The sequence below is a fragment of the Chiloscyllium plagiosum genome, unplaced genomic scaffold, assembly GCF_037043375.1.
Source record: "Chiloscyllium plagiosum isolate Xiang-an unplaced genomic scaffold, Cpla_swu_hap1 HiC_scaffold_22, whole genome shotgun sequence".
NCBI lineage: Eukaryota > Metazoa > Chordata > Chondrichthyes > Orectolobiformes > Hemiscylliidae > Chiloscyllium > Chiloscyllium plagiosum.
Genome location: NW_028270160.1, coordinates 62,975,431 through 62,999,773, shown reverse-complemented (window position 1 = coordinate 62,999,773; position 24,343 = coordinate 62,975,431). Strand labels below are relative to the sequence as shown.

General features: G+C 40.8%; 1 protein-coding gene across 2 annotated transcripts; it reads right to left on the bottom strand.

Annotated features, from left to right (window-relative positions):
• Nucleotides 1-3,064: 3,064 nt before the first annotated feature.
• On the bottom strand, nt 3,065-24,222 carry sirt1 (sirtuin 1). 2 transcript variants are annotated; one of them, XM_043712271.2, is made up of 8 exons: nt 24,021-24,222; nt 20,791-21,032; nt 18,969-19,121; nt 13,972-14,119; nt 13,024-13,103; nt 11,443-11,629; nt 8,579-9,169; nt 3,065-5,816 (listed from the first exon to the last, which is right to left on the bottom strand). In XM_043712271.2, the coding sequence occupies exons 2-8, from the start codon at nt 21,001-21,003 to the stop codon at nt 5,491-5,493; spliced, it is 1,698 nt and encodes a 565-aa protein (XP_043568206.1). In that variant the 5' UTR covers nt 21,004-21,032; nt 24,021-24,222; the 3' UTR covers nt 3,065-5,490. The 2 variants fall into 2 exon arrangements, with proteins under 2 accessions (XP_043568206.1, XP_043568205.1); XM_043712270.2 differs by having other exon boundaries at nt 24,027-24,222.
• Between the last annotated feature and the right edge of the window lie 121 nt (nt 24,223-24,343).

Here is a 24,343-nt window from a genome sequence, read left to right as displayed (position 1 = left end):
GGAGTTTACTTGCATCTTGCACTTTCCTGATCACTTTGGAATTCTGCTACAAAACTGGGGTAATGCAGACAATCAATTTGAAAACCATCAAATGTAGGAGCAGGAGGAGGCTATTCAGCCCACTGAGTCTGCTCCACCATTCAAGAGGTCATAGCTGATCTGAATCCTCAACTTCAGATATATTACAAAAGACTCAGAGTTTCACTAGTTTTTAATCAGCACCGTTGCATACTAAACCTTATTATTACAGCCTTGTTCTGAGTAAGGATTGCCTGAATCCTGAAGTCTAAGCAAAAATGCCTTTCCCTGATTTGTGTGAATCATTTGAACTGGACAGCCCTAAGGAACTGAGTCTCTCTCAGAACACAACCACAAGACATTCCTCAGGTCAGTGGCTGAGACTCAACTAACTTCAGCTGTTGCCCAAGTGACTTTCCCACTCAGGTTAGAAATGCAGCTGTTCCCTAAAGGCCAGCTCACGGCTGAGGACAGGTCTTGTGGCTGCACAGAAGACAGGTGCAGCTCAGAGGAGCATCAGAAATTGTGTCAGTTCTTTTTAATCGTAAGGAAGGTTGCAGCCTTCTCTTCCATTCAATAAGATTACAGCTGTGTCATGGGAAATCATGTCTCACAAACTTGATTGAGTTTTTTTGAAGTAACAAAGAAGATTGATGAGGGCAGAGCAGTAGATGTGATCCATATGGACTTCAGTAAGGCGTTCAACAAGGTTCCCCATGGGAGACTGATTAGCAAGGTTAGATCTCATGGAATACAGAGAGAACTAGCCATTTGGATACAGAACTGGCTCAAAGGTAGATGACCTTTGGTGGTGGTGGAGGATTGTTTTTCAGACTGGAGGCCTGTGACCAGTGGAGTGCCACAAGGATCGGTGCTGGGTCCTCTACTTTTTGTCATTTACATAAATGATTTGGATGCGAGCAAAAGAGGTACAGTTAGTAAGTTTGCAGATGAGACCAAAATGGGAGGTGTAGTGGACAGCGAAGAGGGTTACCTCAGATTACAACTGTATCTAGACCAGATGAGCCAATGGACTGAGAAATGGCAGATGGAGTTTAATTCAGATAAATGCGAGGTGCTGCATTTTTGGGAAAGCAAATCTTAGCAGGACTTATTCACTTAATGGTAAGGTCCTAGGGAGTGTTGCTGAACAAAGAGACCTTGGAGTGCAGGTTCATAGCTCCTTGAAAGTGGAATCGCAGGTAGATAGGATAGTGAAGGAGGCATTTGGTATGCTTTCCTTTATTGGTCAGAGTATTGAGTACAGGCCACTGTTGGAATATTGCATGCAATTCTGGTCTCCTTCCTATCGGAAAGATGTTGTGAAACTTGAAAGGGTTCAGAAAAGATTTACAAGGATGTTGCCAGGGTTGGAGGATTTGAGCTATAAGGAGAGGCTGAACAGGAAGGGCTGTTTTCCCTGGAGCGTCGGAGGCTGAGGGGTGACCTTATAGAGGTTTACAAAATTATGAGGGGCATGGATAGAATAAATAGATGAAGTCTTTTCCCTGGGGTCGGGGAGTCCAGAACTAGAGGGCATAGGTTTAGGGTGAGAGGAGAAAGATATAAAAGAGACCTAAGGGGCAACTTTTTCATGCAGAGGGTGGTATGTGTACGGAATGAGCTGCCAGAGGAAGTGGTGGAGGCTGGTACAATTGCAACACTTAAGCAGCATTTGGATGGGTATATGAATAGGAAGGGTTTGGAAGGATTTAGGCCGGGTGCTGGCAGGTGGGACTAGATTAGGTTGGGATATCTGGTCGGCATGGACAGGTTGGACCAAAGGGTCTGTTTCCATGCTGTACGTCTCTGTGACTCTGATCAGATTATGGCCTGAACCCTTCTTTCCTGTCTGCTTCTCACGACCCTAGTCTATCTTATACATCAAATATCTATCTCACTGAGCTGCGAATAAAATCAAGGACAGCCTCCAATGCACGTGGGGAAGAGAATTGAAAAGATTGGGATAAAGAATTTCTAATCTCCATCTTAAATGGGAGATCTCTTATTTTCAAACAATATCCCCCTCCCCATACCAGATCTCAGACTCCCCTACGAGGGGTCTCAGCATCTATCCCATTAAGCCTCTTGGCGTCTTAACAGACTCCACAAAGTCAACATAATTGATGGCTTTGTTGTCACTTCCCTGCAGGTCAACCTTGCTGTGTTTTTGGCTGTTTCTCTTTCTGGGACAAGACTCCCCCCTCCACCACTCTTACCACAGAACACATCCAAGTCTTGAAAACTGCAGAGGTTACAGGCACTGAACAAATTGTCACGGAAAAATAGGCAGTAATGCTGACAGGTGAGACGTGAAACTGAGAAAATCCTGAAGCTTGTTTAATTATGGAACGGTGCTGCACATCCCATTTCCAAACAAAATACAAGAAAGGGAATAAAAACACCATTTTAGTCTAATGGGTTTTCTTACAGACTCCCTAACTCCTATAGATTACATTTCTAAAACACTTGGGAAAGAAAAGGAAATAATGATTTGGAAAAATTTTACTAAGTATATTCCACACATTTACGGTGGCTCAGTGGTTAGCACTGCTGCCTCACAGCACCAGGGTCCCAGGTTTGATTTCAGCCTCGGGCGACTGTCTGTGTGCAGTTTGCACATTCTCCCAGTGTCTGCATGGGTTTCCTCCGGGTGCTCCGCTTTCCTCCCACAGTCCAAAGATGTGCAGGTCAGGTGAATTGGCCATGCTAAATTGCCCGTAGTGTTAGATGCATTAGTCTAGAGGGAAATGGGTCTGGGTGGATTACTCTTTGGAGGGTCGGTGTGGACCTGTTGGGCTGAAGGGCCTGTTTCCACACTGTAGGGAATCTAACCTATTCTATTTTTGCTGTATCTTTACAATCATTTTAAATAAAACAATGGAGAGCAAACAGCTCGCAGACTTTCATGTCCTAGCAGTAAAAGAGATTCCTCTATGAAGTGAAAAATTGACAAATTAAGATTGCAATTCAGAATCCATTAATGATCTTACAATACACCAAGACAGGTCCTCAAAGGTAGTTTAATAATGAACCTGAAACCAAATAATTTATGAAGGAGATTTATTGCAATATATTATCCATCCAAATACATCTTTAAAAGAGAAGCACAGAGAACAGAGACTGTGGTATATGGAAGAGGAACAAGCTTTTAAAACTTTAAATTCAGCTTCAACTGGCAGAACATTTCCATTAGTCACAGTATTCCAACAGTCCGGTTGTCAATTTCAAAAAGCATTTCTCTTGTAAAAGCTTGTAAATTCAAATTGGAGGATTTTAAATGCATTAAAAAATTCAAGACCCAAAACTTTTAAGTATGAAATTGTTTTTGTATCTGAAAACATGTTACCTTTAATAACTGCTCCTTATAAAAGTAGTTTGAATACATTAATTATTCAGTATGTACAAAAAGAGAAATAATTTGAACACCATCCTGCAAAGTAACAGAGCAAATATAGCCTATATTCAATACCTTAAAATTTGTTGATCATAAATTAGATCATGTCACAAAATTTCTTCAATGATATTGGTAAGATACTTATGGTGCTGTCAGAGCAGGGAATGAACGTAAGAATTTTTAAAGTATGTCCCGTGAATGAATTTGACTCCCATTTCACTATTCCAGGGTAAATCAGATTGGATATGGACAATCTGGCCTATATTGTTTCTCAGCTGCAGAACAAAAAGAATGTAACCACAGGATTAAAACTTCCAGAGTGCTGGAATTACTGTCAAAGCCAAGGTCAGCATCACTGAAAACAGTGTGGTCACATTTCACCAAACTATTTTGACATTGCTTGAAGATTATAATCAATGCTTCTCTTTTTAATCACCATCTATCAGCTGACTCATGTCCCTTCACCCAGTGAAAACTAAGAAGAGTTCTGCACGTGAGCAATAGTGAACATTATCTGCAGAAAGGAAGGTACAGAATAAAAGTGTGACTTTATGGAATATTAAAAAGAATTGAGAAAAATAATTGCAAATGTGGTGAAATGACAGTGTCCCAGGTACGGATGGGGGTGAGGAGAGAGAAATTTGTGTTGACATGTTGAACTGCTCATGTTTAACTCTTGTACCATGCAAAACTAATCAATTCTTTAGTTGTTTCACCAAACAAGTACATACGCATAATAAGACCCTTTACAGAGTTCAGACATCCTCAGCTTATATGTTCTAAGCAAAATATGCTGCGCCCACTTTAACATCCAAAGATTTCTTCAAGACATCAGAAGACTAGTTACACTATTTGTTCTGCAAATTACAGAATTTAAGTCTCATTGTTGCTGGACCAACACTTTATAAAGGGCCTCTGGAATAAAGCTGTTAATAAGTTGCATAATTTTTACCTGGCAGACAATAAGATTTTATTAAATGCTAAGCTTATTTCACGTAATTAACAGTCAAAATACTTGAAGAAAGTAATTTCCAACACAACAAGGAAGTGGAACGTTGGCACATCAGCAGAAATTAGAGCTCAGTATTGTGTTCCTTCTTCAATTCTGCAATGGTGTTCAAATATTTCAGTTTTTAAAAAAATTACACTTTACATCTCATTTCCACAGGAAGAAAATGCAAGGAACAACATGAACCTGCTACATACCAAACCCGAAACCAGGCCTGAGCAGAACCGGTACAGGAGCAAACTCTACTAATCTCTATAAGGCAGCATGTAACTACAAGTGCTACATCTTGTAAAAGTTATCTTGAATCCACTCAAGTACGCCTCAAAGGTACTTACCTGGTTTCTAATATACAGCTTAAGCTCAATGAAAACAACAAGTAACTTGGTATATAAATTAGCTGCCAGCTCATCTCATAGAAAACATTATGATCTTCATGAGAGAAGATACAAACTGGAAATAAAATCTGCAATACGCTTCAACAAACTGCCCACCACCCAAAAATAATTTCTGCAACACAACTTCTTCAACCTCTGTCGCAGCTGTAGTCGAGATCACCCACTGTTCTTTGGTCTTATTATTCTCTTTGCTCCCTTTGTATCCTTTTCAGCAAGTAAATGGCTTTTGAACAAGCATCCACAAAAATATATACAGAAGATTCATTTTAACTTCTGAGGAACTCTATTAAATAGCTGTACAACTCAAAGCATTTAAGTCAAAACAAAAAAAAACTAAAACAAAGTGAAACATTTTGGCAGGGAAGAGAATCCATCCCAGTAAAAATAAATGCTCAACATAAAGGCAATACAAATGAACTCATGTTAAACAATTGTCCAAAAATGCAAAATTTGTATTTGGTAAATGTACCATGTTCAGTGAAAAGGAGTTAGTAAAGGTGGCCTAGTGTTTCAGTGTGTAATAGGCTGAACAAGAAGTTTCAGACTGAAGTTCTGCATGATCAATACAGCCACTGTACATCCAGGAAAGCACACTGGCTGTAAGAAGTTTCCTAAAAGTGGCTTAATGCTGGTATATAGCTTAACAAAACAATATCATGCAATTATGTCTTTTATTCCAACAGATTACCATCTTCACATTCACTTTGCATGGGGTTTTCAACAGACTCACTCAACACATTGCCACCTGCGAGATGCCCAGTCTCAAAGTACATCCCCAAAGCTCCATAATGAGCACCAACTCCTTCCTCCTCTATTCCATGAGGAAATTCTTCAATCTCACTCTCCTCCTCCCCATCACCAACACTTTGGCTGCTGCAGGATTCATTGTTGCTAACACTGTTGGCAGAAGATGAGCCGTCATCTCCCTCAGAATCTGAGTAGACTTCAGCACCATGGAAGATGTACCGACTGGGCGCCAAGAACAGATACTGGGAATCTGAAAATTGAGAAATGAAAATGTTGTAAGGTCACTGTGCTAAGTTACAAATACGCAATAGTCAGATATATCCCTTCCCCAGCAGCTCAATTTGCAACATACAATGTGCAAAGCTTAGCCCTGAGGAGTTCCACAAAGATACTGGGATTTGATTATTGGGAGGTAACATAAACTCTTAGACAACAAGGCACAAAGTTCTTTGTTACTTTATTTATAGTACATTGCACCAAACTGTAAGATTTGGATGTGCAAAAACACATTCCAGAGACAGAAGAAATCTGCTTGTTTCATGGAATTGTAGAATTACAGCATGGAAACCGACCCTTCAATCCAACTCATCCATGCCGGCCAGATATCTTACACTAATCTAGTCCCATTTGCCAGCATTTGGCCCACATCCCTCAAAACCCTTCCTATTCATATTCCCATTCAGATGCTTTTAAATTTGTAATTGTACCAGCCTCTACCACTTCCTCTGGCAGCTCATTCCATACACACACCACCCTCTGCGTGAAAAATTGCCCCTTAGGTCCCTTTTAAATCTTTCCCCTCTCACCTTACACCTATGGCCTCTCTGGGAAAAAGACCTTAGCTATTCACCCTAACCATGCCCCTCATGATTTTATAAATCTCTATAATGTCACCCCTCAGCCTTTGATGCTCCAGGGAAAATAGTCCCAGCCTATTCAGCCTCTTGCTGTTGGTCAAACCCTCCAACAGCAACATTCTGTAACCTGACATTTTAACCTGCAGGATCCATACATTCCAGTCTCACGGAGAATAACCATCTTTGAGACTGGGAATACCTTTGGAAAGTTTGTCACTTTATTTCCAATCTTTGTTTCCACTTAAAAGTCACCAAACTAACAGATGTCCTGCAAATGTGTAATCATTCTTGGAGTTAACTGTAGATGAGAGTCTTACCTACCTACTGGCTGAGCTAGGTCACGAAGACCAACAGCAGAAACCTGAGCACAAAATCAAGATTGACAACACACTGCAATAGGGAGGGAGGGGTACCCTGCCTGAGAGGCCAGCTTTTGGATTTGTTGAAAACTTAGGGATCCATCTGTTTGATCAGGAGATACAAAAACATCTAGTGACACTTTTGCAAAATTGGGAGCAGTTTCTTCTGCTGGACAATGGCCCTGAACAAATTTGACTGATAGTCATCTTTTCTCGATTACCCACTTACCTGCTGGTATACAGCTGGTTAACATTCAGAGACCAGTCTGTCCTGGATATTGGAGTAAACTAGTAAACTACTTAGCACAGGAGCAGCAATTCAGACATAGCCCTTTTTTGTTCACAGGACTGAACGGTGTCAGTTGTTTAAAGATTACAGTGAAAAAGCAAAGGCAAGCAACCAGGTGGATAGGATCTGGCAGATTGGGGAGGATTGAGGGTTTTGGGTTGGGTGGGAGTGGTTGATGAGGGTTTGCAGTCAGCAGTGTGTCAGAGGTTGAGTTAATAGTTATAGGGAGTCAGACTAGGTATTGAATCTTCGAACTTCTTCTGGGTAACTATTAAATTAAGTCAGAACCCTCTGAATTTTCTAACTTTAAGTCCTTTCTCAGAAGATTCCAGACATGGGGGGAGTTTCCTGTGTACTTCCCTTGAGTCAGGTAGGTCAGGATTTCCACATGGTCCCAATGCACAACACAAGGCTGTGCTGGGAGCCATTCAAGGGCAGGAGGAAATGAGGATTTAGTTGTGGTAGGGTACAGTATAATTTTGGGGACAGACACTGTTCTCTCCAGCTGTGAGTGTCCTGAAGGCTTGTTGCTTGGTACTAAGGGCCAAATGGTCTCGACCTGCACCATAACTATCCTGTGATTCTATGATTTTGGCTGCGTTAACTTGGGTCACTCACTTGAGGCAGTGCTATATTCTGTCACACTGTATTGGGTATTATTCACATCTTGCTGCTTGTGATGACATCAGTGAAGTATAATGGTTTTGTAGTTTGGTTCGGACACTCAAACGAATTTTCACAAGCATGAGTTACCAATTCACCATAACTAGGGTGAACCACCAACAAAGGGGCATGCTCAGATTCATTAAACGCCTCAGTTTAGACAATGGCTGCAGGCTGTCCTCCTTATTAACACAAACTCTTTTCTCATCCCCTGCAGCAGGAAACTTTGCTATCGTTATTTTTTGGCTGAACTATATTCTCTGCTGCTTTCAAAGTTCTTTCACCAGCAACTTGGTCAGTTACATTTGTGGTGCAGTGGTAGTGCTCCTATCTCTGAGCCAGAAGGTCTGGGTTCATGTTCCACCTATCCTAGTCATGTGTCATAACATGGCCAAACACACTGATTGAAAATAATTAAGACTGGTCCCTACTCTCCACTCCCCTCTCTCACATACAAAGTCTTGTGGTTACCAAGCTCAACTAGTGGAACTATTACAACTGGTATCATCTCGGTTAAGGATGGGCAAGGAGGGCAACAATAAAGATGTGCACTTCTAATTGTTATCCAGTGTTGGAAGTGAGGATAGTACTGATCCTGGCTGCTCAAATATGCTCAAATAGCTACAGTCAATGTCCAGGTCCATGTATTTATAAATACAATACTGAACATGGACAAGGTAATCACCAGCAATCAGCAGCTCCCGAAGCTGATTTTATACATTGGTGTGCTAATATTTCTGGTGGGTTGCTGGTGAACACAGCATTGGTCACTGTCCTTTATTGTCCAGTGCATGGAATATATCAACAGTCAAGGACACACAAAACGTCTACAGGCAAGACTTACCACCTAATCTTTTGCTGATTTGTTCTTTTGGATATTTATTGCTCCATTCTCTTTTGAAGACTTCTTTAGTATGCTTTATATTACTTGGAACATGATGCCCTGGGTTTGGACAATTATCCTCAACAGGTTCGTCAGTGCAATTTCCAAAACTTTCCTCCACAGAACTCTTGCTCTCCAGTTCCTTCTCATGAAGATCTTTTTCTACCTCAGATTGCTCTGGATTTTCATCTGCACAACTTGTAGTAGATTCTCCAACAGGTTCACAACTTTTAGTGATAGAAACTTTTCTTGCGGTCAATCTGTGAGACTCTATTTCTTGTTCACATGAACTAGAATCTTCTGTTAAAATGGGAGGCGTGGGTGGAAGATCAAACGAGGGACATTTTGACTCTTTTTGCAATCGTGGGGGCTTTTCAGTGATTTCTGTCAGCTTTATGGGATTGCTGCAAAGTTCTTCAAACTCTCCACCCAAACGATGAAATAGCTCATTAATGACAACATCACAGTCGCCCAACAGTTCCACATCAAAGTTCAGGTGATTCAAGGGCTCCCTATTAATGAGTATCTGAGGCACATGGTGTGGTACAGAGCCTGTATAAAAATCGAGAGAGCGAGTTAGGATCATACTACATAGAAGACTACAAAAGTACACAACTAAACAATGGAGGTAATGCCTGGAAATTCTGACCTGTACAGAGAATGCCAAATTATCATTTCAAGGTGTATATCGGAGTGTGATGAAGGATTCATACTTGAAACTTCAATTTGCCTCTTCCTTCCACAATACTGATCAAAACGGTTAGATTTTTCCAGCTTATCCGACTTTTCTTTCAAAACTTCCTGTACCTGCAGCTCTCCTTCCACTCACAAGTAGGATTTGGAAATACACATAACCATTTGCCAATTTCAGATCATAAATTACAAACTGAAACAATTGCAATAAACAAGTGTTACTGTCATTCCTTCACTGCCGGGGGGGGGGGGGGAGGGGGTCAAAATCCTGGAACACCGTCTCAGGAGCACTGTGGGTGCCCCAACACCATGGTGACTGCAGCGGCTCAAGAAGGCAGCTCACCACAACCACCTTCTGGCTCGGCTACGAATGCTGAAGATGCCCGAGACACCTGTACCCCATGAGCAGAATACAGGAAAAGTAACTGGCTTCAGTTTGAAGCAACCCATTTTCTTTGATAACCCCTTAAAGTGACACTGAATTGCGCGTACCTAAAAACACTAAAACCATTTCTCAATACTACTAAATTGGCTGGACAGTAGCTGAAGGAGTTAATTTATCTCATTTCCCAAGGGCCAGGGTCTAAGCAAGTTATAAACCAAACTGAAAACCTGGCTGACAGCATATACTCAATAATGTATGACAGATGTGGAGAAACTCAGCAAATCTGGCAGCATTTGTAGAGAATGAAACTGAATGAATGTTTCAAGTCCAATATGGCTCTGTGACTTTAGGTTGTAATTTGTTTCACCTTCAGCTGTAAATAGTCACAATGTGCCACATGTACTGCTCACACTTTCAAAATTGGCCACCAGTGCATGCCAACATAAATCACTATATTCTGAAAAGCAAAGACATTTAAAGCTCAATTTCATCAACTGCACATGCCAACCACCATCAACAGAAGGAAAACTTCTGCTGAACCTTGTAACAAATACACAATAGACATTAAAACAAAGTAGGTGGATATTTTCCACAGGTATCCTCTCTCTCTCTCGCTCTCACTGTGAGAGAGAAAGAAACAAATCAGATTTCCAATCAGCAATTCATACAAAGAATGTGAAATTACTTTCAATGTTCATTTTGGACTTGCACAATTTGCGTGGAGTGAGTGCTCCAATTTCTGAAGAATACATCTCCCTTCACTCAGCATTAACAACATCCCAATGTTCAGAACAGCATGGCACAATTGTAACAATATCCCTCTTGCCCACACATCTGTGAGGCCTTTCTGCCCTCTCAAATTAAAATATTTAATCATAGGACATGGGTGTCCAGGCTAGCATTTATTACCTATCCCATAGGTGTGGGTGAGCTACCATTTTGAACCATTGTTATACTTGGCAAGCAGGGACACACACACTGGCGTTAGCAAAGGAGATTTTCAGTTTTAACCCATTGACAGTGAAGAATGAGCAGTACAATTCCAAGTCAGGAAGCAGTGTGGCTGGGTTTGGAGTTTGCAGGTAGTGTTTCCTACATGGATCTGGTGCCCTTCTCCTTCAAGGTATGACCATGATTTACTAGCTTGAGATCACCAAAGCTCATAAATGCCTTATAGCCAAAAGATATATCAGTGTAAGTGAGAAATCCCAAATTCTACAATTGACAGACTACTGACCAGTTTTGAACTAAGATTTGTTGAAGCGAGTTGATTAAAAACAGAACAGCATTTTCATCTACTTCAAAGTTTATGCAAAAAGCAATGACTAGCAGACTATGTAACGGTTGCAAAGCCATATGTAACATGACATAAACCAAATACACTTCTATACAGAACATGCCATACGAAGAACCCAAGCTTTGAGTGCAAATTTAACTAAGTATCGAAAGCTAGACTTTTGTTGAAAGCAGTAGAGGGATGGGTCTTGGACACAAAAAGCACCACGTCCAAGCAGGCCCTTATGTACCATGTGGCACTGTTTGAAATGTTTTGAATGTGATACCCAACTTCAGTATTTCAAATATTAAGAGAATACTGGAAGGTCAGGCAGTTGCTGTGGAGAGAATAGAAGTAATGTTTCAAGTCAGTGACCTTCAATTTTCTGGATTTCAAAATGTATTGCCTATAATTGCACCTGAGCAGCACAAGCCATCAATGTGGATCTAACTGAAGGGTGGAATTTCTTACTTGGTATGAGGGCCACTGGCCGCACTTTTAAGGAAGATCCGATCACAATTAGGAGATCAACCTCGTCTTTGTCATATTTCATACTTCTGTGGAATTGCTCTGGTAGATTTTCTCCAAAGAATACTATATCTGGCTTCATAATTGCAAGAGGAACATCAGGTGGACATTTTGGGCACTGGGGCACTACCTGATGAGGAATGGAATACACAAATTAGTTCCACATGACAAGCTATTCTGCTTATTTAGAGATACACATTTCTCAACAAAACATGTACTGGTCTCTAAATTAGCCCTGGTATAAAAATTCCAGCCAATCCAGTGCGGCAATATATTAATGCCCTGGAGGAAGGAAGCGAACACACTTTAGCCACATTTGCAGTTAACACTAAATTAGATGGAAAGATAGGTTGCAAGATGCATACAAACAATTTACACAGACTTTTGACAGGTTAAGTGAGTGCAAAAATTTGGCAAGTGGGAGTTGTTCATTTTGGAAGGGAGAACAAAAGAACTGAATATTACTTAATTTGAGAGAAACTGCAGTAAGCTGCAATATAAAGGTATTTGTGCATGATGCGCAGAAAGCTAGCACACAGGAGCAGGAGATAATCAGGAAGGCTAATGGAGTGTTGGCTCTTATTTAAGGGGGTTGGAATATAAGAGTAGTGAAGTCGTATTGCAAGTGTACAAGGTGATGGTGAGACCACATCTGGCATATTGTCACCAGTTTTTATTCCCTTATTCAAGGAAATATATTGTTTCATTGGAAGCTGCTCAGAAAAAGTTCGCTCAGATAATCCCAGATATGGAGGGATTGTCTTATCAGCAAAAGTTAAACAGATTGGGAGTCTACTCATTTGAGTTTAGAAGAGTGAGAGATGATCTCATCGAGACATATTGGATTCTTAAGGGGCTTGACAGGGTCAATGCTGAGAGATTTATTTCCCCTCATGGAAAAGTTTAGGACCAGAGGGTATAGTCTCATAATAAAGGGGTACATTTTTAAGACTGAGATGAGGAGGAACTTCTTCTGTGAAGGTTCAGTGTCTCTGGAATGTCTTGCCACACAGAGAGCTGTGAGGCAGAGTCCTTGTGTATATTTAAGGCTGAGATATAAAGAATCTTGATCAGTGAGGGAATCAAGGGTTATGGAGAAAAGGCAGAAAAGCGGACATGAGGAACATTGGATCAACCACGATCCTATTGAATGGCAGAGCAGGCTTGACGGGCCGAATGGCCTATTCCTGTTCCTATTTCTTATTGTCTTATGGTTTAAAATATTAGAAGATAGAATGGGGTTGACCATGTGAACTGTGGTAACTGTCAAGTCTCCATATTTAGCAACCAAACAGTAGATGAAAAACCAGTGTGATGTTATCTGTCCCCCCCCAGTCTCGTATAAAAGCTGCACGGACAGCAGTCCAAAATCAGCCAGGGTCCTGGGCAGGGAGAAACTTCAAGCCAGTGCATCTCAACTTTATTAGTTGAGGAAAGGAGAGGCAGGCCCAATTACATGCCTCAACCCCTGATGATTTCAAACACTAACTATAATAAATATTCAACAAACAGGCTTATTCTTACCTGGTTGAAAACATCTTTCCTGATTGCTTCGCAATCAACTTTATATTTGCACATCAAACAAGAAGCCATCGCAAATGAGCCTGTGGAAAAGTTTCCAGAAAATAAAGCAACAGTTTTGCTACTAATCAAGAACAAAAATTCACACAGATTTAATAATGCCTAAAAGCTTAGTCTGGAAAGTATTGCCAATCCAAAGCTGTAAACTGATCCAAATAATGGTTCCTCTAAAGTGATGTTAGGATAAAGTCATCCAACATTTCACACATAAAATTTACACCATCACTTCAGCAATATAACATTTTCAAAATAACATTCTTGGATGTAGAATCATAAAGATAGTCTCTCTTTAACTTTTGCTAAATCCTGGCTCTCCTCCAGTACATTAAACTCCAAAGAGGGCTTTTGTGGCACAGTGGTAGCATCCTCTGAGCCAGGAGGCCCAGGTTCAATTCCCATCTACTCCAGAGGTGTGAGAATACATCACTGAACATGTTGATTACAAAATATCTGTAAGCTCTAATGTGTTTAAAGAGCCTGGCCCCCTAAACAATCCTATCATCTGCCAGGCCAAGCCAGAAATAACAGAATATAAATGGCACAATGCCAAAGTGGTGTGGAATGCTAGCTTTCAAACACATGCCAGTGACTGGAGCCATGTAACCTTGTACTTGAGATGCAAGGTCACAGAGACAATGTGCTTAACAGCAGTGCAACACATTCCCTGACTTGTAATTGTTCAGAACTGCTTTTATTATATTTGGATCTTACCAAACAAAAAAGCAGCAAACAAACTACAATGCTTTCTGCTCATGAAAGCATGTAATTGCCCAGGATGTGGGGGATCAGCAAGAGATATCTTGGGTAAGGGAGCAGAGTTGGATAGGGTATAGTGGAGGAAGACTCATTCAGTAATTTTAGTACCTAGTTAAGAGATTATCCTCAACTAACCATGACACTCGACAATCCTGCCAATGCCAGCAACCTGTTCCAGGGTGTCGATGTTCTGGGTGTAATTCCGCAGCAGCTTTTCTTGCTTATCCAGCAAAGCTATAAATTTGTGGCAAAGAGATGGCTGGAACTGGCCAGGATAAATCTCCTGTGTAATAAAAATACAAGGAATTGTTCTCAAATTTAAGGAGTTCAGATATTAATATTGAATTAACATATACTTAATACACAATTTCATCAAGGGTGAGATTTTTATCTGACTAGGCTTCTAAAATTCTGAGTATATTGGGTGAGCCTATTCAAGATGCTCAATGAACTCCCTACTCTTTAAACTGTTTACCTCCTCACTCCATGAATCAATTTTGCAGCAAATCCTCCTTACATTTAATAAGGACAGAGTTTGCACTAATTCAGCGGAAGCTTATTTAAAAGCTAGTAAATCAACAATTCAAGTGCTACCACATCATGGTAAGCCTTCTGGATCCATATTACTGAGAGTAGGTCACGGAAAGGGGTGCAATGCTGAATAGATCACATTGTTCTACCAGTTACTGTAGCAAACAGGAGTCAGTGTTTTTTTTAAAGCAGTATACTGTATACCAATTGTTTTGGGGGAGAGGCGATGGCTTAGTAGTTGTTTCACGGGACAATTAATCCAGAACCGCAAGTTTATGGTTCTGAGGACGCAAGCTCAAATACCACCATGATAGATGAAGACATTTAAATTCAATTTAAAAATTTATGAAATAAAAAAGCTAGTCTAATGGCAACCACATAATCACTGACAATTTTTTTTTTTTTAAATTCTGGTTCACTAATGTCCTTTAGGGAAGGAAATCAGCTGTCCTTGCCTGGTCTAGCCGACATGTCACTCCAGACCTACAGAAATGTGGTTGACTGTTAATGGCCCTTTGAACAATAACACTAGCCGAGCAAGTGACCCACATCCCATGAGCAAATAAAAGAAAAAACACAGCAGTGGAAAGGATAGCAATTAAGGATCTAAACAGGTAATGCCAAACATCGAAAGAGGTAAAGCATGGACTCAAATGCAAGTCCTCAGATCTTTGATAGGCACAGAAGGATGCCAATCAAGTTTGAAAGTGCAGGAGAAAAGGCTTATCATGATGGTTCAATGAAGGCTGTGAAGATGAGAAGCAGACAAATATGTGCCTGCAGCAGAGAAAACTGGGAGAAATATCGGTGAATTTGGATGAAGCCAAAAAGGTCTGAGAATTATTTGTGACAAAGAATCATGCACACATTATAGTATAAAGCAACAAAGTCATTGCAGGGTGACTGTACAGAAAATTGTGCTCTGCAGTGAAATACAAAGACTTTTAAGCCATTTCCAATGAATGAAGTTATTAGTTTTCAACTGGAAGTATTAGTTTTCCATTTGTTTACTTTTATCATCATCAAGACAGTGGACTTATGCATTTATACTAATGCAAAGTAACCTCAGCATTACAGCATTCAAATTAGTAGGTGCAACACAGGATGAAGTTTATACCTCTAGAACATGACTCTGCTGGACTGTGCAAATCTGAAGCAAAGCAAAGGACCACCCAGAGGAGGCAATGACCGAGTGGTATGCTGCAAAGGCTACGAGCCCTGACAACATTCTGGTAATAGTACTGAAGACTTGTGCTCCAGAACTTGCTGTTCCCCTAGCCAAGCTGTTACAGTACAGTTATGTATTGACAATGTGGAAAATTGCCCAGTTATGTCACAAAAAGCAGTTAAATCCAACCCAACCAATTACTGCCTCATCAATCTCCTCTCAATCATCAGTAAAGTGATGGAAAGCATCATCAAGTGCTATCAAGCAGCACCTACTCAGTGATGGCCAGTTTGGGTTTTGCCAGGGTCACTCAGCTCCTGACCTCATTACAGCCTTGGTTCAGACAAAAGAGCTAAATGCCAGAGGTGAGGTGAGCGTGACAGCCCTTGACATCAAGGCTGCATTTGACCGAACATAGCATCAAGGAGCTCTGGCAAAACTGGAATAAATAAGAATTGGGGGGGGGGGGCAAACTCTCCGCTGATTGGAGTCAAACCTGACACATAGGAAGATGGTTGTGGTTGTTGGAGGTCAGTCATCTCAGCTCCAGGGCATCTCTCTAGGAGCTCCTTAGGGTAGTGTCCTAGATCCAACCATCACCAGGTGCTTCATCAATGTCAGAAATGGGGATGTTCACCAATGAATGCACAGTGTTTTCAGAATTGCACCATATGTGACTCCTCAGATACTGAAGCAGTCTATGTTCAAAGGTGACAAATTCTGGACAATATCAAGGCTTGGGCTGACAAGTGCTAAGTAACATTCGTGGCACACAAATGCCAGGCTATGACCTTCACCAATAACAGAAAATCTAACCAATTTGACATTCAATGGTGTTACCATCGCCTGAAGCCAAAACAATCAACATCCTGGGGGTTACCGAGACCAGAATTTCAACTGGACTTGCTATAATAAATGCATGGCTACAAAAGCAGGTCAGAGAGACTCTGAATACTGCAGTGAGTAACTCACCTCATGATTCCCCAAAGCCCAAAGCCTGTCCACCATCTGCAAGCCTCAAGTCAGAAGTGTGACGGAATAGTTCCCATTTGCCTGGATAGGTGGAACTCCAACAACACAAGAAGCGTGACACCATCCAGGACAAAGCAGACCATGTCCACAAACATCCACTCTCTCCACCACAGATACTAAGTAACAGAAATTTACTAAAGATTCTTTCCAGCTCCTTCCAAACCCACAACCATTTTCATCTAGAAAGACAAGGGCAGCACATATATGTGAATCACCGCCTTCAAGTTCCCCTCCAAGCCACTCACCATCCTGACATGGAAATATATCGACGTTCCTTCTGTCGCTGGGTCAGAACCTTGGAACTCTCTCCCTAATGGTAATGTGGGTCTACCCACAGCACATGGACTGCAGAGGTTCAAGAACACAGCTCATCATCGTCTTCTCAAGGGCAACTAGGGTGGCCAATAAATGTTGACCAGCCAGCGATGCCCACAATTCATGAGTGAATTTAATTAAAGGCATAGAATTCCCAGAGGATGGGCTTTGATGCAGATGGGAACTTGGACCATGTAAAGCTACAAAAGGCAACACTGGCCAAGATTTAGATAGATTAAATTAGATTACTTACAGTGTGGTAACAGGTCCTTCGGCCCAATAAGTCCACACCGACTCTCCGAAAGAAGGGAAGAAGTTGAAAGAGTTGCGGAAGTGTATTAAAGCAAATATTGGGACCGATCATGTGGAAATGAAAGCTTCAACGTCATTCTATGTTCCATATCTTTGAGCAAAGAAGGAAACGGATTTGAAACTGGACAAATGTAGGCTTTGGTTATGGTTGTGTCAGCATAAAGGCAGAGGAAGTTCTTCTGTGACTTAATGCCAGCAAGCATTTGGAGATGGTGCAAAAAAACTAGAGGGTCGATTCGGGTACAGTCAATTCTGATATGATGTGATAGTTCTGATCTTATGTTGTAAGAAAATTGTATAATAGCTGCCCCATTTACAATAATGGGGCCGGAATCACATTATAGCCAATTAAATTCTACAAGTAACGGTCTAAATTCTTCAATCGCATTAAAACCAATCGCGTTGAAGGAAACATAGGTTATAGCAGAACAGACTGAAGTGACGAGATCATGCTCAGTGCCATCAACATCCATGAAACTGACCCCATGGACTTGGATAACACCATAATATGCACCAAAGGTTATGCAAAATCAGCAGGAGACACTACCTGAGGAGGCATAAACTCAACATGAAACTAGGCAAAAGCAGCAACTTGGAGATAAAGACAAGATATGCAACCAAAATGTGTGAGGAGAATGGAGCAATCCATGACAATGAATAAAGGATGAGATAAAGGGAGGGAGAAGATCAAATAGACAGCAAGAGAGACTTGAGACAGTAGACAGTAAGGTTAAAGCAAAAAGACAGATACATAAACACTGTAATCCAATTACAGTTTATAAATGTACATTTACCAACTTTACCCCATTAATTATGAGTGAGCATGATTAATGGGGTAAATGAGATTACCTGCATCCCCACATAAACATTGCTGCTTAGTAGTACAGAATTTTGTTTAACTTTGTTAAATATTGACAAGCAGTTGAAGCTTCTTGTCTTGTCTTCATCAGAAATTGGATGTAAGAAACAGCCTTCCAAAAAGGAACATGATCTTATATCGAATGAGAAGAGGGCCATCAGTGACATGGAGATACAGCAATAACAGTGAACCAGCAATCTTAATTGTCAAACCAGGTGGATTCTGATTGGTCAGGGTATTGCCGTGTGGATGCAGAATAGATTAGTTGTCTCCATGATTCTTGTTTTATGAAAAAGGTGCACAATGTGTTTACAAATTCCTTTTGCATCCATAAAACCGGCATTTATGTATGTCACTTCTAGCCCACACAAATGCATCCCAATGCAAGCCTGTCTCATGGTTTTAAATTGACTTTTAATTTTAACGAGCACAGTCCGAATAAGTAATTAAATTATTTCCAATAGTAGAATCACAACCAATTGTGGATATACTTTTGAGGATTGCAAACACAGGCTGGTTGAGGTCGACCAGCATGCCAGCTGTGAATGTTCAACGTGTCGTCTGAGATAAGATGGTCCATCAGTCGAGGCTTATCACCTACGGACCCGGCATCACACTGGCATTGAAACTCATTGCAGCACGTCAATCATGCTCAACCTGTCTCTTTTTGTGAATGTATAAACATTGTTTTCATGCTCACTCAAGATTAATGGGGTAAAGTTGGTAAATGTACATTTATAAACTGTAATTGGATGACAGTGTTTATGTATCTGTCTTTTTGCTTTAACCTTACTGTCTACTGTCTCAAGTCTCTCTCGCTGTCTATTTAATCTTCTCCCTCCCTTTATCTCATCCTTTAAATCAATCATGATACTCACGTAACAAGTTTTTAAAGAATTCGTGTGAGATATTTACCTTTGCAAACTTAAAAAATGGCCGGGGGTCTTTTCTAAAATATTCAATATCAAACATGGCATGAGGATCTGGAAGGTCTGGGAAATCTATTGCTAATCTGGCGTAGATGCCATCTCTTGATCTGAAGTCTGGTATTCCACATGAAACAGAGACCTAGAAAAACCCAAAAATATATCAATCAACTCAAAGACAGAGAGCATATTTAACTTAGTTCGTTTTCCAACTATTACTTCTACTTAAAAGATTTAATAATTCAATCTTCTTTGCCAATACAATGGTTAAACATGAATCTTATACATAGGGACTGCTGAGCTAAACTGCTGAACAATGCAACGGCACTAAGAGACTGATGAAATACTGACACTTTTAAGATCACTGCAAACAAAATACAAACTTACTAAAAGATCAAAGGCCTTACTCCTACTCAATTTTTCATTATTTTCCCACACCTGGCACATTAATGTGCCACAACGTTTGGACATGTGTATATTTCTTCTTCGTTGCTCCTGTCACGTAATTTCATGCTCCAGTTAGAAAATGTGATGCACAGCAGTATCGCTAGCATGTTTCTAGCAAAGATTCAGTTCAAACGTAAGGAACCAACAGCATCAAACTGTACCAGTTTTTCACACTGTAACAGGAGCTCTTCTGACCACATATGAGCCACATGGGCCAACCATTAGGAATGAAGGGAAAAGCAAGTTGCTGGAAATCTGAAATAATCAAAGCATGAACGCCGGTTCTCTCTCCACAGATGCTGCCAGTGTCATTGAATTGTTCCAGCACTTTGTTTGTGTTACACTAGAGATAAGCTCAGGCTGATTAGCAATAATTTTACACAGAGAAGGGAACACGAGAGGCACAGATAAGGTAAATTATGAACAGCTTTTCGCCATGGTGGGGGAGTCTAAAACTAGAGGGCATAGGTTCAAGGTGAGAGAAGAGAGATACAAAAGGATCCAGAGGGGCAATTTTTTTCCACACAAAGGGTAGAGTGTGTCTGGAATGAGCTGCCAAAGATAGTGGTAGATTAAATTAGATTACATTACATTACATTACAGTATGGAAACAGGCCCTTCGGCCCAACAAGTCCACACTGACCCGCCGAAGCGAAACCCACCCATACCCCTACATTTACCCCTTACCTAACACTACGGGCAATTTAGTATGGCCAATTCACCTGACCCTGCACATCTTTGTGATTGTGGGAGGAAACTGGAGCACCCGGAGGAAACCCACGCAGACACGGGGAGAATGTGCAAACTCCACACAGTCAGTCACCTGAGGCGGGAAATGAACCCGGGTCTCTGGCGCTGTGAGGCAGCAGTGCTAACCACTGTGCCACCGTGCCGCCCATCCGGTAGAAGTGAGTACAATTTCGTAATTTCAGAAACAATTAGACAGATACATGGAAGGGATAGATATGGAAGGATATGGACCAAACACAGGCAAATGGGACTAGCTTAAACACGAAAACTGGGCAGGTTGGATAAGTTGGGCTGAAAGGCCTGTTTCCATTTGGCAGACCTCTATGACTTCAAACTGAGAACCAAGAAAAACCAATGCATTCTCCCAAACAGGAAATATATTTACACAATTGCAAACAGGTCAAAAAGGTAAGCTTGATAAAAACTACTATAATTCACACTACTAAAATATGGTAATTAAAAATGAACTCTTCTAAAATGACAAAGATCTTAGTTGTGAAAGACAATTTCAATTTGATAATAGCCTGCAGGTGCTACTCATTACATTTACAACAGGTAAGAGGATTGTAAAATTGTGATATTTTAGTTATTCAACACTTTTCCTTAATACTTACCCCAGCTCCAGTAAGGACCATGATTTTTTTGCTCTCTTTCAAGATCCTCACCACATCCTCGAGGGTGTTAATATCTTTGCGCTTCTTCCGTTTTGGTGGCTCTGACAAAATGTTCAGAACAATCTGCCACAGTGTCATGTCATCGAGATCAGGTGGAGGACTGCTCCCTCGCAACAGATCCTTCAGGATGGAACGTGGATCGGTACCCAGCATGAGATGCTGCTGGACAAAACTGTAAGGACCTAGTCAGAAAGGGGAAAGGGAAAAGTCAGGCATTTCAAAAATAAAAAATTCTTGAAAGGTAATCCAAATAGTGTCTAAGTTTTCTCATATCATCTGGGGGCCACAAATCCTTCCACCTGATCCCCACCAGCTGTGGAAGCACATACCAGTGAATGTCATGTGAAACGAGTGTACCCTTAGGCGTCTGCACTTAGGTTCATCACTCTCACCATTAAAGGTCATGGATCAATGTGATGATTTGAGCAGATTCTGAAAGCTTGTGAAATTGAAAATCATGAAGGATCTAAAATGGAGGACGACTGAGAAACATTATGCACAGGGAATGGAGTGTGTGTGTATAAATCAAACAGTGAACATGCAGTTATAACAAGCAAGGAGAAAACTAAGTGGTGTGCCAGCTTTTATTGCAAAAGGATCATGGAATCAAATAGTTACTGCACAGGTGGTGCCCATGATGGCTTGCTGCAAGAGCAGCTCATCTAGTCCTGGTCCACAGCCTTTCCCCATAGCCCTTTCACTGTCAGATAATTACCCAATTCTATTTTAAACCACATGACAAAATTAGCTTATGCTACACTCTGAGGCTTACGCTACATTCCAGATCCTAACCAGTCACCACATAAAACGCTTTTGTGGCTTTGGCTTCTGTTGACAATCAGCTTACATTGTGGTGTTCTGGTTTTGGATTCTTCCATCAACAGAAGTAGTTTACCCTGTACCAACAGCCCTTGGATTTGAAAACCTCTATCAAAACTTCTCCTAACCTTCTGAGGAACATTAATTCTGACTTCTCTTCACAGATGCTGCCAGACCTGCTGAACTTTTCCAGTAACTTACGTTTTTGTTTCTGGAATTCAGTCAGTCTCACTGGAAGGCATTGACCACTCAGGACTAGGACAAGAAGGAATTTATTTACTTCAAGGACTCTCTGGAATGCTCTAGTCCAAAAGGTGGGTGCTCAGTCAGCCAGCCAGCATATTCAAGATAGTGGTTGATAGATTTTGAATACTAAAGGAATAAAAGAATATAGGAGTAGGCTGGTAGGTGGAGTTGAGGTACAAGATCATCCTATTGAAAGATAAAGCAGAATTGAAGGGTGAATGGTCCACTTCAATTCCTACTTTGTATGTTCTTGACACGCCTGTATAAAAAAACAAATTCACGAGAGATAAGAAAAGACAACAAAATTAAAGTAGAGGATGCATTTTTCTTCACTGTTCAATAATGCTCACCTGTCTTGATATAGTTCCTTTAACAGCAAATTGTCCCAAGGTACTTCGTGGAAGCATGGGTCAGACTAAATTTGACAGTAAACCAAATAAATGGTTAAGAGGACAGGTGTCCATGACAGGCAGATAGAAAAAGAGAATTTCGAAATGTCAGAGCACAGCAACTAAAACATGGCTATCAATGATGAAAAGATTAAAACTGGTGCAAGAGATTGGAGAAATAGATAGAACTCAGAGGATTGCGTGACTGGAAGTGATTAAGGTCCAAGGACATGGAGCTATTTGAATACAAGGATGAGAATGTCCAAACGGCACATCTGCCAGACCAGGAGGCAGTGCAGATTAGCAAGCAAGAATGGGTGATGGATGCAAAATTTGAAAGAGAATGAAAAGGGATTGGAAGCTCAATTAAGGTGAAGTTTGTAAATGGTCTTGTTCAGTTCAAATTGTTTAAACAAAATTGTGGTCATTGCTGACTGAGCCAGCATTTACTGCCCATTCCTTATTGGCCTTAAGAAAGTGGCGTTGAGCTGCCTTCTTGAATTGTTGCAGTCCATGTGCTGTAGGGAGACCCACAATGCCATTAGGGAGGGAGTTCCAGAATTTTGACCCAATGACAGTGAAAGAAATGGCAATATATTTCCAAGCCGGAATGGTGAGTGGTTTGGATTGTTTAGCTCTATCTAGGCATGTAGATTCTGCAATTTGGCATGCAAGCAGTTCTGCTTTGTAGCTTCACCAGGTTGACCACTTCATTTTTACATCTGCTTGGTGCTGCTTGGCATGCCTGCCAGGATTCCTCACTGAACCAGCGTTGTTTCCCTAAGTTTGATGATGGTGGTACAGTGGGAAATATGCCCAGGCTACACGCCTGTATTTACAGATATGCTAGTTTGCTCAAAAGCATATAATCTGAAGGCTGTCAATCCATGTACCATTTTATAAATTCCTACTTTGGAAATAGAACCAGTCTGACGCAAGATTGGAATCCAGACAGACTCTAATTTCACACCTTTAATGCATTGCCTGAGCTGACATGTAACTTTCTTTTATATAAAACCTTTAGTTATCTCAGGAATGTGACTTGAAAGAAGTTCTGGGATTTACATATTAATGAATCGAAACCTGCAATCCATTCTAAAAGATGAAAGACTTAACAGGTTTGTTCAATATATTGTATCAGTTGCATGACACTATGATCGTATGCTATAAGTTCTGTGTCTTATGATCCTGGCCCCACTAGCTTCCTGAAAAAAGAGCAGTGCTCTGAAAACTTGTACTTCCAAATAAACCTGTTGGACTATAACCTGAAGTTGTGGGGTTTTTAACTTTGTCCACCCCAGTCCAACATCGGCACCTCCTCATCATGTATTTAACTGGATGCTGCAAGATATATTCACTGGTGAAGAGGAACATGACTACAGTCAGACATATACTCCAGTTGACACCATCAGTTTTTAAGATACACTATTTTAAAAACAAAGCTTGAAACACTAAAATCAAACAGTTTCACTATGCTAAGCTGCACGCTGTAAAACAGGGAGTTTCAGAAGAAAATATTAGAGCGCTTGACAACAGAAAGAGGTGAGGTAGGAGAGAATAGGAGTCAACAGCAAGAAAATGAATTGCACTCTACTGAGCACACCTAGTGCCAATAAAATCATACTATATAGAGATGAAAAGTAACTTGTGCATGAATTATGCATTTGAGCTTCCAGCTCTTCGCTAAGTAAAATAATCCATTAATTACATATTAACCTGTACCTATCCGGGTACGTGGAGTCCAGTCACTTGAGCTTGCATGGGATGTTTTGTCATCGTCATCACTTTCCCAAGAACGAACCCCATTTGGAACAATTTCCTCGGAAGCAGCATTTACCTCATATCCTCCAGATAAGCTGGCTGAAATTTAAAGAACAAACACTGTAAAACTACACTTAACAAAAGTTAGTTTTTATGAGAAAATAATCAACTGGCCATCCCAATCTTATGCCAAGCAGGATCAAGTAATATCATCAACGAGCTGACGGTTTGTGGTTTGGAGTTACCAAGCTAAACGTCTCATTTCTGAGTAGGTTTTT

Excerpts from the sequence above, each read along its gene's own strand:
- sirt1 (XM_043712271.2), bottom strand. The coding sequence starts at position 21,003 with ATGCTGGGTACCGATCCACGTTCCATCCTGAAGGATCTGTTGCGAGGG. Across the intron at positions 19,122-20,790 it reads TGGTCCTTACTGGAGCTGGG|GTCTCTGTTTCATGTGGAAT; the intron begins GTAAGTATTAAG and ends GGGTTTTTCTAG. Across the intron at positions 13,104-13,971 it reads CAGGATTGTCGAGTGTCATG|GCTCATTTGCGATGGCTTCT; the intron begins GTTAGTTGAGGA and ends ACTTTTCCACAG.